Source organism: Apteryx rowi, unplaced genomic scaffold (genome assembly GCF_003343035.1).
Source record: "Apteryx rowi isolate R43461 unplaced genomic scaffold, aptRow1 scaffold_337, whole genome shotgun sequence".
Lineage (NCBI taxonomy): Eukaryota > Metazoa > Chordata > Aves > Apterygiformes > Apterygidae > Apteryx > Apteryx rowi.
In genome coordinates, this window is record NW_020449830.1 from 424,662 (window position 1) to 442,771 (window position 18,110).

At 39.1% G+C, this 18,110-nt stretch overlaps 1 protein-coding gene and 1 long non-coding RNA gene across 10 annotated transcripts in view; one reads left to right on the forward strand and one right to left on the reverse strand.

Moving 5' to 3' along the window:
- The window catches only part of IKZF1 (IKAROS family zinc finger 1), a 73,396-nt gene extending 62,610 nt beyond the window's left edge, over positions 1-10,786 (forward strand). For 6 of the 9 annotated variants that reach the window (XM_026072092.1, XM_026072095.1, XM_026072094.1 and 3 more), the window contains 2 exons: positions 2,451-2,585; positions 6,992-10,786. In XM_026072092.1, the coding sequence (XP_025927877.1) occupies positions 2,451-2,585; positions 6,992-7,698 (842 nt within the window). In that variant the 3' untranslated portion in view covers positions 7,699-10,786. The remainder of the gene's footprint in view (positions 1-2,450; positions 2,586-6,991) is intronic. The other 3 variants (XM_026072088.1, XM_026072097.1, XM_026072090.1) reach the window with 2 other exon arrangements.
- On the reverse strand, positions 10,733-17,852 carry LOC112969138. Its single transcript, XR_003254585.1, has 2 exons — positions 17,690-17,852; positions 10,733-16,349 (listed from the first exon to the last, which is right to left on the reverse strand). It is a non-coding gene; the product is annotated as an uncharacterized LOC112969138 (long non-coding RNA).
- Positions 17,853-18,110: the final 258 nt, after the last annotated feature.

The following is an 18,110-nucleotide window of genomic DNA, read 5'->3' on the forward strand; positions in this document are numbered from 1 at the left end:
TACAAAAATCTGTTAAGACATCTACTTTGGTGTTCTGCTACAGCAGGATTGCTTTTTATAGCTTTTTTTAATATTTTGTGCAATGCTTATTGAAAAAAGAAGTCAGCTGAAAGGATATAAATTGGAAAAAGCTTTCCATCAGCTCATGGGAAAAGTACTTATATAAAGGAAAAAGCCAGCAAAGAGGAGTAAGGAAGGGAACAAGACATTGTATTATATTTTAACTTTTTGTTTGCTTTCTTTAAGAGAAGGAGATTCAGCCCGAAATTCAAAATCTTATGGTTTAAATGGCAAAATTCTTACTTTAGAGAACTAGAATCGCATCGTTCATATGGAGTTCTTCTCTTAGAGATATTAATTGAAGTTTTTCATTTGAGTTCAGTAGAAGCCTGGTGAGGTCTTTCTAAGATCTATATAAAATAACAGAGAAGAAATAGTTTATGAAGTTTAAAAATGGTCAATTACAATTCTTCAGTAACTTGTGGATTATCATTTGGAAGATAAAATAAGTATTTTTTTCCAGTTTGCAGCAACCAAATTACTGAAAAATAGTTAACAGGTTGGTGGCAAATTTCTTGTGTTTTCTGTTGCGAAGGCTGGAAATTAGTATGTAATTCAAATTTTCCCTTTTTTATTGCAGTTTTTAAATTTGCAATATTAAAAGTTTGAGTGATGGTGAAGCCATAATTTACCCTGTCTGGAACTGATTTGAAATGGAATGTTGTTATATCCTAAACAGTTACTTCTTGATCCTTTCAGCTTTCAACTACAAATATTATGGKTTTTTTCACTGTTAAACTGGCTGCTGTAAAATATTCTCTGTAAGTCTCTTCCTGAAATAGCAGCTGGAAGCCTTAGCCAGCACAAGGTGCTGGTACTTGCCTGTTTAATGAAGACTAGACACCATCAATATCCTCTACTATCCTGCACTTTTGCTACCAAATTCTGTTCACATCTTGTGTTAGTCACAAATCTTTAGCATCTTAATGGGCTGAGGCCTAATTACRTGCGACTTCTTGTCACTGCAGTATGTTCTGCTGCAGCAGTGAATTAAAAGCTACTCGTACAGTCTTCTGTTTGGTACTGCAGGAATATTCTTGTCTGCGATACTTGGCCTGCTCTTTCCAGTTATCCAGCAGAGCCTGATTTGGCATCTTTCAGGAGCAATGAAACTTTCACAGTCATGCTTTTAAAATGACAATGACAAATTGCCAAAATAACCTTGCACAGGAATTGCATGTTCCTCTCATGAAGCCTCTTACGAAGCAACCAGTGTAGCGGCTCTAACTAGTGAGAAGCAGTCAGGTACAAGAGTAATGGGTTCTGTGAACCTTTCTCACCTCTAAATGGAGTAAATGCAGTGATAAACATTTTCAGCAGGCATAGGCAGCAACAGGTAGCAAAGTGGTACACCTAACTGAAATAGCTTGCAGAATCAACATCTACAAATTATCTTTTTCTTCTCACTTTAACACCAACACACAAGTTCAGGTAAAATATCCATGTCCTAGTAGCAGGCAAGAATAAAATTAACTCCCTTTCCCTCACTTCCCTTCCAAGAAAATGAATTGTGCAGTGATCTCAACACATATTATATGTTCTTTAAATACTGAAATTCAGAAATACTTTTCCATACATTTTCCAGAGCCATTGCTTTTACAATGCATTTTCATGCATACCTTCTGCTTCTGCAAGGAAGTGCTGAAGTGAAATACATAGTCTCTTTTTCTTAGAGCCTCATAGCTAAGACTCCCTTTGCTAAGTTCCTTCCTAATCCTAAAGTGTCTTAGCAGCAGCAGGAGGTTAGCAAACAGGTTTGAGTATAAGAAGTCAGTGCTCCACTATAGAAGTGTGGTTAGTAATTTAGCTAAAATTGTCATTTACGGTCTAAAACTGCATCAAGGAAGTATGGCAATATCTACTAGGGAAAAAAAGAAGGGGAGGAGGGTTGGTGTAGCATGCAAAAATATTTATGACTACAGGAGTCCATAGGTTTGCCCATTGTTCCTGCTAAAGAAGCAATAATCACCGAGGCTCTTCCACTGGGAGAGGTGCAGCGGGACAGGGTGGGGGTGGGAGGGTGAAAAGGTGGGCTGCTTGGTGCCCAGTATCATTTTAGGACCTCATTCTTCATTGCCCTGTGCTCATGCCAGTGCAGGGTGGCTGTAGGACAAGTGTGGTGTGATCATGTTCCCTACAGTCCGATGCCGTACATTTGCACTCTTATTTTTGTGTCCTAAATGAGGGAAGCATGAGCATGTTTATGGATTATTCAGCATAAGGGTCTTTGTGGTAAGGAGTCAGAACTGGCCTGTGTCTGTAGGGGTGAGCTCCTGCTTCCAGCTGTTTGGGAGCTAAAAGATATTAGCTAAGAAATAATAATCTGAAGAGGATAGTTCCATTAAAATGGAACAAGTGTGCCTAACCCTTCTGATGTCATTTGATTTCAGTCATAAAAGAGGAAACTAACCAGAGTGAAATGGCTGAAGACCTGTGCAAGATAGGGTCAGAAAGATCCCTCGTGCTGGATAGACTAGCAAGTAACGTCGCCAAACGTAAGAGCTCTATGCCTCAGAAATTTGTTGGTAAGAGTTAAACGTTTGCTGTCTCCTAAAAAACAAAACAAAGCAAAATCCCCCCCAAAATCCACAGGATTTTCACTCTTGTTTTATGATTTTACTTGTTTTACTAAATTAGCAATATTTATCTCAATAGAAGCAGGTACAGGGATGTGTTGGGGAAAAAAAAGTGTTTCCCCAGTATGCATTTCTATATGTTTAATTTGCCACATCTAGGGATCTATTTTAAGTCTTCCTATCTTTTTCTACTGCTTCTGAACCTGATCTTTAGAAGATCTGGTTAGGTTCTTGAGGTTGCCTTAAGAACCTCAAGATTGCCCTAGAAATATAGGTTTCTTATTGGGAAAGCATTTGACCACATGTTCAGGGTTATTTTTATTAATTTCTTGGATGAGATCCAGATCTGTGCATATTGGTATATGTGAAAGCATTTGTGAATAGCTGAGCATAGGCTGGATAATCCTGTTCACCCCTTCACAAAGACTGTATACTTTTTTAGGCCATAATGATCATGGAACTAAATATACATGGATCTGAGAATAAGACACAAAATAAAAGATCTTTGGGTTCATACGATAAGCAGTGCAACATTGCAGCTGTAAAATAACTTCATAGCCATTTGCATTTTGTCCTTCCTAATAGACGTTTCCTTGTCTTAACAAGAAAAAATGGAGGCTATACGTATTTTGTTCTATTTGGTATGCCTTGTACCAAGTAATGATTGGATCGGTTTTGTAATAGTCAGATCCATAGACAATATTTTATCAGCTATGTAGAATTAGTCTTAAATGAATCAAAACATGGGAGGTCAGATGACAGCATACACGCACATCTAGCTGGATTTTTTTATAATTCTTTCTACATTCATTTATAATATGGTTCTATAGGAGATGGTTGGAGAAAACCAAAGGCTTTGAAAAAAACATACATTAAGAAGGTCTTCAGTCAAAAGTCAAGGCAAAAAAGACCAGTTTATTGGACAAGAATTCCAAATATACTTTCTTCAAGAAGGACATAAAGCTGAAAGGAAAATCAGTATTTTTGGGATGAGGAAAGGGGAATCTCAGTTATGTCAGGAGGTGGAACAAAAAGTTTGAAATGAAAGTCAAAGATTGCCTTCAAGTCCAAAGGCAACAATTGTAGAAAGTGGTCAAGGGTAAAAAATGCCAACACTTACAAAATGAAGGACAAAAGTTGTAGTAGAGGTAGTTAGCAAAAATATATCAACTATGTGAGGCAAATCAGATTCATTTAGACACCCTAGTAACTGACTGTGTTAGGCAAAAACACTAATTCTTTGAAAATTCCAGGAAGACCAGAAGTGTTAAAATTTAAAAGATACTAGCAAATATCCTATATGCGATGTAGCTGTGGGTGCGGACTAGCTTTTTTCATGCTCTTTTTCTCTTTTCACACTGAGAAACAGTAGACAGCCAGTTTAACTACAAGCCTTAGGAGGGCAGATTTTCCTGTCAGTTAATTATTCAGGGTGCGGTGTAGGAAGACAACATACTGACGAGCAGATATTTATGGAAATTTGCTAATCTTCAAAAAGACGGACTTTTCTGACAAGCACGTGCCCCCAAATCCTTTCCTTTCCACTCCTCACCTGCTGCTTCATGTAATAGGTAAATCCCTGATTAACATAAGACTGGGGCTGCTGGCAAGGAGAGCTTTTGGGGAATGAGCCATATTCACTGCTCCTGTAGCCCACCACATTGTCCCAATCCCCATGATGAATTCCAGGGAGAAGGAGCAAATGGCATCCTCCACATAAGAGAAAGTTTGTCTGCTGCTCCATGTGTTGTTCTCAAGGCTAAATCCATTACCTTTCAAAACTGAGATTGTTCACCAAATAAATTAAGTCAATTATCTGTAAAATTCTTTGACAGCAAAAGTGCTCTTGAAGCCCTCTTATGTGGCAACCTGCTTTCCAAACTGGAATAGCTCCCAAGTCTGAAAGCAGAACTGAGTCTTTTAAAGTAGAGGATGAGAACTGCAAGTGAGATTGACACGTTTATCATGTTAAAACAATAGGCCGCAGAGAAAACAGAGAGGAAAAAAATAAAAAAGCCTGCATGCACTGAAGTACATTTGCAGTTCCTATTTAGGTACCTGCTGCAGAACCCTGAACAGTGTGAAGCTGGAAGTGCATCAAACCATTAGCAGTTTAATTTACTTATGCTCTAATAACCACAAAAATCAGCTATTATTTTTAATGAGTGCAAGTATTATCTGCATTTCCCAGATACAGAAATGATACCTGCCTACCTCACATTTGTGTGTGTTTCAGACAGTTCTGCCTGGAAACAAATTTTTCTTATGAGCGGTTGATTCTCTTTGTCCATCAACTAGTTATGCTACGTAAAGCAAATACTACCTAAGAAATAGCTATTAAAATTATGCCTTCTGGATGTCCAAAATGTTGTGTATAATGAAGAGCAGTCCAACTTTTCAGTGATATATAGTGCACGTGGAATACAAATGATTTTGACTTGTTTTTCCCTCATTGAGTCAAAGGAATACATTAGTACTAAGAGAGTTTTTCCAAATATCCAGGAGTCTCTTACAGGGCCTATTTTGAAACTTCAGCCTTAAACTCTGCCTGAAAACTATAGCATTAGAAAGGGTAAATCTGAAAAAAATGCACCCCACTAGTGGGGTGCTCAAATTGGCAGAATAATAGGGAAAGTAAACAAGAATAAGTAGTAGGTCATGCACTGTAGTAGCTAGAAGATGTCTAGACTCTACATCCCTTGAGAACTTTATGCAATGTTAAGAGCATTATTTTTTTCTTTGCTTGTAGAGCATGGACAAACTAGTGTGCAAGCATGTTTTCTGGAAAATGGAGATAGCAGGACTTCCTGCACTTTAGCCCTGTCACTGGAAGATTTGATGCCAAAAGCTTTCTAGTCTGTGCTCTTGCTCTTCATTGACCTTGAATATTTTTTTGGGGTAAAAAAAATGGGTGGGAAATTGTTGATAAATTCATTTTGCAGCACTTCAAGTAAATTTTCCATGCTACTGTTACCATTTCTTGTAAAAAATGACAAATTAACATATATTTTATAGGGTCATTTATATGTTGGGAATTTTAGGGAAAAGGAGGGGAGAATCTTCTCCTTTTTAAGGTCAACAAGCAAATACCATGTTGTCTAGGAAATAGTGACAGCACTACAAACCTTCTAGAGGTGTTTGTGGCTTCCAGTGAGTTTCCCAAAACCTGCAGAGCTAACTCATCCAGACCATAAATAATGTGCTATTCATAGTCCCTGGGAACATGCAGGAATTTTTCATCCCTTTGCATTTGCATAGGTTTATTAGAGGCCTGCTAATAATGTTGATGATGATAGTTTACAAATACTGTTTGAGAAGACTATTCAGGATCATAAAATCAGCATCTTTGCTTTTAAATGCTTTTTTTTATTTCTCACTCCCAACTCTTACTTTCTAGGTTTTGCTTACTGTTACCTATTGAGAAATTTTCAGAAATACTAGTGATACTCAGCATTCAATACTGGGGTATACAGCCAGAAATACCTTAATGCTATCTGATTTTAAAAAAAACGCAAAGTTCCCTTTATAAGGCATCGCAAATCAGATTTGAAATTACAAGTAACAAGTAATCTTGCTCTATAAATGGCTTTTTACCTGACTGGAAAAATATCTTCCAACTACAAGTGCAGTTAAAATTTTTCCATGCCTCTTCGCTGCTCATGTAGATTATACTTTTTGACACAAAATTTCTAGGAGCGAACGTGTGGAGCTTTTCATAATGTGTCTAACATATGGCTTCTTTAAAAGAAAAAAAGGTGTGTGKGGGGGGAGATTGCAATATGAAAAATTAAGGTTTTGATTAGCTTGATTTTTTCCCCCAAATGATTTATGCACACATTATTCATGTGGGTTATTTGTAAGAAACAATGTCTAAAACTAAAACATRCATTTTCCAGTCTAAAAATTTAATGTTTTATGAAAAAAATTGATACCATGCTTCATGCTCCAAAGCATGAAGGCCAGGCTCCCTGTAACTGTGCTGGTCTTCACTAACCACAAAGGCATGCCACAGTGCAGGGTGGGAGATAGGTGAGGGAGTCCAGTTAGGAAGGAGAAGGAAAGTATGAGGCACTTGGCTTGTAACTCCCACAAGTTCCCACATGATTATTTTAAAAAATCTCTTTTCACCCACATGCTTTGCCAAAAGCCTCAAATTATTTTGCAGGTTAAAAAAACACCAACCAGTTTTCTGACCAGCTATATTAGAGAACTGTGAATACCACAGGTGAACTTGAAATGCAGATTTGACCAACTCTTTTAAGATCTTTTTTCTTGTTGTTTTATTAATCCATGATATTCAGTTCCTTAATTATGCAGCACTCAACCATCTAATTCTTGACTGTTTTTCAATGCAGGTGAGAAATGTCTGTCTGATCTTCCATATGATGCCACCACCAACTACGAGAAGGAGAATGAGATAATGCAGACCCATGTTATAGACCAGGCCATTAATAATGCCATCAGTTACCTGGGGGCAGAGTCTCTGCGTCCCCTTGTCCAGACACCACCAGGTGGCTCGGAAGTGGTGCCCGTCATCAGCTCCATGTATCAGCTCCACAAACCTCTCGGGGACAATCAGACTCGCTCCAACCATACAGCTCAGGACAGCGCAGTGGAAAACTTGTTGCTGCTTTCCAAAGCCAAATCTGTCTCCTCCGAACGGGATGCCTCTCCCAGCAACAGCTGCCAAGACTCAACAGATACAGAGAGCAATAATGAGGAACGCAGTGGTTTAATTTACCTGACAAATCACATAGGTCCCCATGCCAGAAATGGCTTATCTATAAAAGAAGAAAACAGGCAATATGATGTCTTGAGGGCAGGTACTGACAATTCCCAGGATGCTTTCAAAGTGATCAGCAGCAACGGGGAACAAGTGAAAGTTTACAGGTGCGAACACTGTCGAGTCCTTTTCTTGGACCACGTGATGTATACGATCCATATGGGCTGCCACGGGTTCCGCGACCCTTTTGAATGCAACATGTGTGGCTACCACAGCCAGGACAGGTATGAATTCTCTTCCCACATAACCCGAGGGGAGCACCGTTTCCACATGAGCTAAAACTCCTCCAGCACAGACCAAGCCTCAGCAGCTGCGTTACTGGAGCTGCACAACCAACAGCAGCAACAAAGCACAAGTCTACCAGACAGTACAAGTAACAAGAACATCAAACATTCAGCCATCTCCTCCCACGAGAAAAGATTTTTCTTTTGGTAGTGTGCATTGCAACTCAGTTTTCTAAAATGAGTATTAAAGTTTCTATTGAAAATATTTGGTGACCAAAAACCTTTAGTAATGTAAGTAGGAGCTTTTGTAGTCACGTAGCTGAAAGCCCTTTCCTTTAACCGTTGCTTCCTGCAAATCTCCCTTGCCCAAACTGTTATCCACACGCAGAGTGCACAGCACGAATGAGAGCACGACAGGCAGGAGTGCCCTGTTTGTAAGGGCTCTTACACCACATGTACATGTTCTGACTTTCTGGTATTATTTGGCTCATTTAGGAAGATCAAACTCAACTAAAGATGGAGGGCCTCATGCTAGATGTCTTTGCAGATTGGTGGGGTGGGACTGGAACCCAGCCAGAGGGTCCTGAGTTATTTTAGCAGTAAAAGGTAGAACATTTTCACATGCAAGGGTGCTGCTTGTATTGATGTCATGGCATGCCTTATTTGTATCATGAGGCAGGAGAGTAGGTATGTGAAAGATATAAGAAACACCCTTGTAATACACTCTGTGAAGTACGGATTGCATTTAATATATAGAAAAGGGGTTTGTTGCCTCTTTTTTCTTTAAATAAATGTTTTATCTCCCTATCCAATAACCCCCCTTTTTTCTTAAAAACAAACCTCCTCTCTCTGCATAAACAACAGTTATGATGTATTTAATTTTTTTTAGGTTGTAGTCATTTGGAAAAGTATGATGTACAGTTGAGGAAAGCACTAGCTACAAATATGTGCGGGGCATGTCTCCTTATACATATCTTTCATCATTTCAAACTGCCTGGAAAATATCCAGGTGTCCCTATTTTATATATGAAAAATTCCCATTCTGCTTGCACAGAAAAAGTCCTCTTGCAGATTTTGTGGCTCTAGCTGGAAGTGTTGCACCTAATTATTTTTAAATCACTGAGCTGAATTAAAACCCCCCAGTCAAAATTTGCAGCTTTCTCCCCTTTTCTGGTACTTGCTATTTAATGAGGGACCAAGCCCTGCAAAGGTGCTAAGCACCCTGGCTTCCTATTCAACAAAACATTTTAGCATGTTCTTCAAATTATATTTACTTCAGCAGAACTAATCTTAAGGTTAAATATTCAGTGTTTTGCTGAATAGAGACCAGAGAATGTAGCACTTTGCAGAGTCCAATAAAAATCTACTGAGCACCTTCTCCATGGTACATCCTGCTGCAGATATTTTAACTTTGGTTATGATGAAAACTTCTAAGAAGAATAGATTTTAACCCCAAACACAGCTGATATAAAAAAAAGTTTGTTTGTTTTTTTTAACTTCTTAACTTCCTCTTCCAAATAGCTCATTCCTCTCCCTGAACACCCTCCTAGTTTAAGACTGGACAACAGAGAAATTTGTGCAGCTGCATAAACATCTCTCAGTAGGGCTGGAATATTTCCTGGGCAACATTTGTAAAAAATAACCCATCCAATTAGCTTAATGTATAAATATTGCCACGCTACTTTAGTAAATGGATATTGTCCAATAATCAAAATCATAGAGCCATCAAGACCTGGAATTTTGTAATACATTTGCACGGTCTGTATTAAAAACACTTGCAAGCACATATATATTATAGGAGATTTGATGGACCCATGAACGCTTGTACCTAGGACAATTTGGCTTGATGTGCTTAGTTATATTTAATATACATTTGTATTACAAACACCCAGAGTTCCTCCTTCTGCTTTCASTTATGCAGGTGTAAGTTAGGAGCAACACTGAAGTTAGAGGAAAGCTACTGATGAAATACTGAATTACAAATATATGCTTTGAGAGTTCCTTAGCTTTTCACACTAACTATAGGCCACTTCCCTTGGGTAACAAAGGTACGCAGTGGTGGTGTTACACTGAAAGGCGATGCATGCATGCATAGTTATTAGCTTTGTCACCAGATACAAATGTTGTATATGAACATTCACAGACTGATGCATGCACCTACAATAGTGAAAAGAAAGTTGTTATTACTTATTAGGTAGGATAGTACCTACAAGTGCGCCAACACCAAAAAAATAAAAGGGCTAGTATAAAGTACAGGCCCAATGCTGTGTACCACCCCTTCCCATAGTATTATAACTTAATTACCAAAAGAGACATTACAGCTTGATGCCTTCCAGCCAAAGATATTATGGAGGGTAATGCCACAAAAGATTTGTGGGCTACTATCATGCCCCAGCTAAGATTTCATCATCATGGCTGTTACCGATTCAGCTTCAAAACAGACTGTACACAGCTACGTGGAAGTAGCATTTAAATAGGTTGCTTAGGCATGACATGCAGAAGACCTTCAAAGAAAGGGCTTTCAGTGATAAGATTTTTTTTTTTCAATTAAAGTTTAAATTATTTCATTTTTCTTAGTTGGCAAGGATAAATTCATCTGTTCTTCCCTCCTSTCACCTTTCAAGTGGGTCTGACCAATAGGGGCTTGGTAATTTCTTAGCTCCTCTTCAATGACATCTGATGAGACTGTACAGAAACATGCTGCTTTTATTACTGTTACACCACTTTTCTACTGCTCTTAGATTTAGGCCACTATACATGTCATGCCATGTTTTTTTTACCCTTCATTTTGGGGGAGAGCTTATTTGGAGGATTGTTTGTTTTTAACTAAAATAAAATTTWAAAAAAAACACAAATAAAACCACATTTATTATTCATGTAAACAGGCATAGCTCCAGTGGAATTTAAAACTGTCTTGGACTTAGCCTTTAAATATGGGTTTAAAAAATATTGATATTTTAAATATAATTTCTGATTACTGGATGGGTTCACTGCCTTGGCATTTGTATGCACACATGCACGTGTGTGTGTGAGGTTCTGTGTCACTTTTCTTGTTGACATGCACATGCCAGTATCTGTGGTTGTGTGTATTTTTTTTTTTTTTATATCTATCTGTCTATATATAAAAAATGGTTTGTACCACATGATGATGCACTGTCAATCACAGTGGATTTGTTTCCTGGGTCTGGAGTTTTCCTATTTATACTATAACACAATATGTTGATGTTGTATTAAACAGTACAGTAGTATAAGTAAGTTTATTACGATACAGTGTATCAGAGGGTATAGTCAAAAGGTAGGAGCAAACAAAACAGCTTGTTTGTAAAGGGACTCTTTTTTGTTGTTCGTTTTGGTTTGGTTTTGCACAAAATCATCTTCAAATTGTTTGGCAACAGATATTTCAATAATTTTATTTATGAACATGCAAGGAAGACATTAAAATGGGCTGTTTCTGTGTGTACATCTAAACAAACTGTGCCCTTAGAAAACTAGTTTAGTGTTACCTCCCTTTTTCTCCCTTATGTGCTGGTGCAATACCCTGTATGGTTTAGCTCAACCCTAAAAAGAGTGAATATGATGAATGGCTTTAACTTCATATCTGTTTTTGAAAAGAACTGCTTCCCAACCCTTCCTCGGCACTGTTTTTTCTAATAGAAAAGTTGTATTTACACACTTTTTTTTTTTGCTGTGATTTTATATTGTAACTTCATTTTTCTTTGAGAACATTGTATTTAAAAAAATATCAAGCGAATTTCATAAAAATTTGAAATGCAATTAACTTATGTCTGCAAAGTGAGATGTATCTTGTAAGACAAGAGAGGATGGAGCCCCCTTGGTGCCAGCCTGATGCCGGCCATGGGCCTGTGGCAGGGGGTGACGTGCCCACCCCAGGCAAATCCCCGTGGCTTCAGCGCTGCTGTCTCTCTGGCAGGGCCCCGGGGGCGGCGTGGGGGGTGGCAAAGCCACGCAAGCAGGAGGGGTAAGTGGTCTTACTTAGAAGAAGGCTGTGCTTGCTGGAAAGGGAGAATAATTAAAAGCAAACAAACAAAAAAAGGTGTGTTCAGCTTCTTTTGCAGACTAGTTGGGTTTAAGAAGCCCTTGAGCTCTTCTGCTACAGGACGCAAGGAAGGGGCCACCTACAGCTGAAGCAAGATGCAGGGACAGGAAAGTGTTATGGTCTGGTGCAGCAACCCCAGGCTGCCACTGTCTGCATGTGGGAGTAGCTGAAGAGCAAATCCTAAAGCTGCTGCAGCCTCGCCACCATGCCCCTGGCCACAAAAGCCACACTGCTGCTGCGAGCGGCTGCTGCGAAGCACACTGTTGCCTGGCCGGGGCTCTCCTCTAGCCCCTCTCCCATGAGCAAGGCGAGGTCATTGCAGAACACAGTTCCTCCTGCTTGTAGGGTTAAGGCAATTCAAAACAAACCACGGAGAAATTACTTCTAGTACTTACTGTAACAAAGATGATTTTTCTACGGGTGTCTCTGGCTCTTTCAGATTCCAGTGCAGGCAATTTCCTAACACATAGTTAAGGGAAACAGGGATCATTGTTTTGTTTAGCAAAAGCGCAGTTTGTAAAGTTTTAGAAACACTTCTGTTTGTAACACTTTATGAACAAAATGAGATGAAAGAAAAATTTTCTAACGGCATTATAATCAGTAACTCTAACAGGTTCCCAAAAATCTAGATTTTTCTGAAGTTATTGTGGTATGGGTTGATCGTAAACTATAGCCACCCTTCTTTAAGAAGAGAGGTCTTAATGTAGTAATTTTTTGTGTATCGTAATAGATAGCTCTTAGTAAACAAAATGAACTGCAAATTTCTGTTTCAGCAGGTGGCTCTCCTGGAAGGTAAATCAAGTTGTTAAATACCAATCACAAAACTAGATCAAATATAATATTCTCAATCAATGTTATTAAATCCTTGACTTCGGTAGAGACATCCACAGATTTAAATGAAAGTCTGTATAGCTAAAAACATATCCTGCATATCTATTATGTTTCAAAGACTTTTCTTGAAATCATCTTTATTTGTATTTTTTGCTAGTCCCTTATCTTGATTAAATTACATCAGAAACTGCTGCAGGTGCAAAGACATGATGTATTATGTAGACGCAAACACACAACTATGAGGAGTGAGTATTTTCAGCCTTGTGCCCCTAAACAGGCTTCRCAGTCGGCACATAAGCATCAAAACATCAAACCAGTATCTAGATGTGTTCAGCAACCAACATTTTCTAACCAGTCCTTTCAAGCAAGAAATACACTAAAACACCCCAGATTCTCTTAGTAGATATCAAAATGAGAACTCAGAGCCAGGCTTGGAGCACACAGATCTGATAATGCAACAATTTCCTATTTTTTTCTGTGTAGGAAAAAAATGCATTCATTCAATATTTTATTAGGGGAAAACTGGTGAGCAACAATGAGAATATCACATTGCTTTTAGCAGCTTGTGAGTAGAGCTGGTCACAAGTGTAGGAGAGAGAAGAGGCTTCACTGAAAGGTTCAAGTTTTCAGGAGCTGTGGCAAACCGAAAGCTGAAAATGCTGCAATAGGAAATCAAAATATTTGATTTCTGAAAAAACTGTTCCTGTTGTGTCTGGAGTTGGTGCTCCAGGGCATCCATATCTGCTATGGGCCGACTAAGCCCTGTCCTCCATCATGAAACACAATCTACTGCCTGTCTGCAAGGAAAATGGTGCATGAGCACAACTTCTGGACCTGATGCATCACGAAAGACAAAAAATTAATTGGGGAGACGTGGCCTGCAGAAGGGAGTGGAAGTCTTAATTTAAAAAGGAGTCTCATCATCCACTTCACATATAGAGAACCCAGGCTTTTTAATTTTTGGCTCACCTTTTCTGTTGGTTGCATAGGTCTTGAATTTTCAGGGCTGCTGAGCATGCAATTCTCATTTAAATCACCGGGAGCTGTGGACACGTGGCATTTCTGAAAACCCTGCCACAGGTGCCAAGAGATGGATATTCAAAACCAGGAGGGCCAAACTTTATCAGAGTTTCTGTGAAAATGGGATAGCTTTTTCTCATCAGAAAGAGAGGAGTGAGATATCCAAAGCCAGGCTTCAGACAACAGCAATTCACAGGCCCTTATGCATCGCTTTTATATAAAAAAGTGGACTGCAACGAGCATGGGTGAAATTGTACTCCTCGCTGAATGAACAAACCCCTATTAACTGCAGTGAGGCTTTTGCTGAATCAACCATTTAGCCTTATAATTTTTTCTTTATTTATTTAAAGTAAGATCTCACTGCTTTAAAGGATGTCCCAGGTCACAGAATGATTCCCAGTTTTATCTGTCCCAACCACACATATTAAACATGTAAGTGATAGAGGGCAGCTGCTGCTGGTTCTGCTGCTGGTGGCGGCTGCAAATCACACAAACCAACGCCTTCCTGTCCCTTGGGAGAGAAGTGAAGGTTCTGGTTTATAAGCAGTTAGAAAAAAAAAAAATCTACACCTTGCAGCAGACAGTGAGCCTGGGGCTGGTGGGGTGAGGAAGTTAATCAGCACCGAGCAGGCTGTTCGGGATGAGGCCAAACAGATGGCTTGTCTCTGAAATGGCAAAACGGGAAGCAGATGTGGCCACTGCTTCTCCCCATGCATAACTGGGAACCAGCCGGTTGGTGAGGAAATTTGCATAACAAGGATAATTTGGTATCAAAACTGTCCCTAGAAGTGATCTGAATGGATCTGGGCACAGTTCACAGTTTTCACTTCTTGTTTCCCACTCAGTGTTCAGCCAGATTAAATTTTAATTTTGAACCTACTGTTTGCCTGAGGTTGCTCTTTGGTATTTTCTAGGGAAAGCTATGATGCAGGCAGGGGCTTGTCAACTCTGTACTGAAGGTTTCAGGGCCAAAATCCTCATCTCCGTGAAGTCGGTTAAGATTTTAGAGGCTAATTTCAATGGGTCCTGATTTTCTATATAATGTCCATAATCGTCATGTCATCCTACGAACAAACAGTAACATTGAGTCTGAACTAGTATCATCTTTTTGAATGCACTGAATTTCATAGTGACTGGATACGAGTTTTGATACTGGCCTCGGGTACAACCTGTTTAAGCTCCTTACTGTGAAGGACAAAGCCAAGAACCCCAAATGCACCAACCATCTCTCCCCCTGGCCCCAGCAGGCCAGGCAACCTGCAGAGACAGGCCCCTGGGACGCAGTATCAAGAACGGGGTACTCTTTCTTTAAAGCTTCATGAGCCTGTCAGAGCCTACTCGTGTGCTAGAGCTTCATGAAGATGGATTTGGCTGAAACTTTACTAAAAAGCCTGGGAAAATAACTTAAATGATTGTGGACAGGTTAACAGGGGTATATGATATACTACAAGTGGAGGGCTGTTTTTTCTTCTCGTCATCCTTTCTTTTTTCTTTTAAAGTATGTAGTATCACGTAATCTAGTTAACTGCAGCTTTTAGTTTATAGTATTCCTGCTGCATTGACAAGGACTAAACATCCTGCAGCTTTTATACTTCATATAAACTAAAACAGAGATTCAAAGAGCTCTTAAAATTTGGGGAAGTTCAGACCTGGATTCAAACACTGTAGTTTTGTTTCACTGATAGTTATATTATACAAATACGTACCTGCATTGTCTGATGGAGATTCCTGTGCATGGCAATGGGAGACACTACAGGATCATCTGCCATTGTGCTGGACAAATGGAAAAAGAAGAGGGAGTAAATGTTTGCAGAAAAACATAGGTTAGTAGGCACCAACAGAAGCACTGTCATATAAATTTTACTTTTGGATTTTTTAGCACAGCACATTTCAGATTTACCTCTCCACCTCAGAAGTCTTACCTTGGAATAGACATTTGTAAACTCTCATTTTTGCATTGCATCCAGTCACGAAATTCATATGAATACAGTCTAACTATATATATAGTATTTTATTTGCATAGTCTATAGTGAATGCACATGGGAAATGCACTTAACACACTTGCACATGTATGTAGGGTTTTGGGGTTTTTTAGACTCATTAAAAATTGGTACGAATTTGAATGATTACTTCTGCTCTGGAAACTTCTGTCTCACTAATCCCTTCGTAAATGTAAGCTGTCTGAGACACAATTAAAAACATTTAAAAAGCCCAAACCAGAAGAAAGAGACTATAGGTATCTGTTTGAGTTTTGTAAAATAGTTCTTGATGGCTGAATCATAATTTGGTCATTTAAGGTAGGGAGAAATGTACCAGAAGTGATAAGAAGACCAGCAAGGAAATGAAGAGTGGTAGAAGATTGTGTAGAAAAATTAACACATCAAATTCAGCAGTGAAGAAGAAAGAAATTACTCTCTTCCATAAGGGTTATTACCACAGAACTAATACAGGCCAAAACCAGTGCATTTCAACAAAAATTTTGATTCTACCATTCTTAATAGTTGCATGTCTTTTATACTACGGAGGAGTTTGTCTCTTGTCTTGATTATCCTTAAATGCAAAATCAGTTTGTCAAACGTGAAACTATTAGATCCTCCCCCCTTTCTTGAAAGGGAAATTGTGGCAAAGAAAGCCTAAATTTCTTATGCAAGATCATGCAGTGAGTTACTGACAAAATCAAGACTGGTAGTCAGGTCTTCTAATACTTGCTTATTCTCCAACTGCTGAGTAGGTTTCCTCTTCAAAGGGTAGTAAATTCAGGAATCCACATTGGCAGGTCCTTGCACTAATTCCTAGAGCTGTAAAAAGGGCACAAATCTAAGCCTTTAGATTACATCTGTGTACGTGTATGTGAGTGTGTTTACACTATATGTGTGTGTAACTCAAAATATTTAATAATTTATAAAAGAATTTTAAACAACAGTTGCCAGTTTTCCTTTCATTTCTTTGTTACTGAAAGATCTTATCTGTTACCTAAAATTTCAGGTTATTTTGGCCAAACATACCAAGATACATAATCCTTTCTATGATTAATTGAAGTTAGACAACTTTTGACATGCAAATGTCTTTAAATGATGCACAGACAGAAAGGAAAACACTACTGCAAAAGCAGCCCTCTGACTGATGCATGGAACTGCAGAGCTTTTGTCAGTTTTCCTACAGACATACAATGAGCTGCTCAAAACCACTTTTATGGTAATCATCCAAATTAGCAAGTTGGGATCCTCTCCTCAGCCTTAAAAACAAAATAAGACAATTCCAAACCACCCTATTTAGCCTTTTTCTCCTCCCAACTATCTCAGGAAAAATAAACAAAAAATCCCAGGAGGATAGCAACGTGAGAATAATGTGCTCCAAAGAAAGGGAAAGGTATGATGGATTCAGTTAGCAGGCTAGTTTACAATAGAAAACATGAGGCTTGCTGAAAACTTTGCACAAATACCAATGTGCAAAATAGAAGCTTCAGATAAGCTGTGGAAAGAGGGTGGGATTTCCAGAAAATAGGGAAGGACATGTTACACCCTCCTTGTCAAATTTTGCAGGATCACCACAGCTTCTCTGGAGAAAAACTGTGTACATGCAGGGGAAAGCTAAGAGCTTTCCTTTTGGTTCTGCTTCTCCTACATAAACTGCTTACCTAATTTCCTTTGCAATTAGAGAAATATTCTAGTTGAAAAACCATCCTTTCCACATGCTACTGTGGTGTGTACATTTGCTACTCAGCCTCTGGACACTTACACAATTTGGACTATTATAATTATTATAGCAATACCTTACTTTGTCATGTAACTCAAAACCTAGGTTGCAATAATCTTAAGTAAGCTAAAATTGCTGGTGCAGTGAGAATGGAGAATCACATCATTTTGCAGCTCTGCAAAGAACCACTCCAAGAGGCATACAGGAATGGGGGCCAAGTCCCTTCTCCGCGTAACCCCACACCAACAAGCGGAGTTGCACAGCTCATATTTTTCAGTGGCTTCTGAGGTCATCCTTGGAGCTTTTTCTACTACCAGCACATTTGAAGAATAAACGCTTTCTCATAGGTATGCCAATGCACAGTCTCGCCGCTAATCTCTCCCATCATGACTGCTTTCCAAGACAATTTTAGCAAGAGTCCTTCCACTGCTTATCCACGTACTTCATCATTCAGTGTGGGATTCAGTGTGCAACCACTGAAGCTGGTCAGTTCCTCCTCACGTGTCCAAGCTGAAGCAAGGGCACAGCGTTTTGCAGTGCAAGGTACACAGCATCACAGCCCTGGCCCTTGGACATCAGACAGCTGTCTCACAGGTAACCATCCGCTTCTAGGCTTAACTACACACCTCAAGACAACAGATTTCCTCATGCATGATGTATTCAGCTCCAGAGCATACTTTGGCAAGTTTGCCAGCATGTAGCTAGAAGGGAAATACCTAGAAGAAAAAAATAGAGAGAGTAGGGGCAGGAGAGAGGAGAGGTTAAATGTATGCAATAAAAAAAAATATTTTCTGGGCAGTAGAATAATAAAAAATTAATTTCTTCAGAAAATCATACCTTGCTCATTCTTGGCTTCTTTAGAC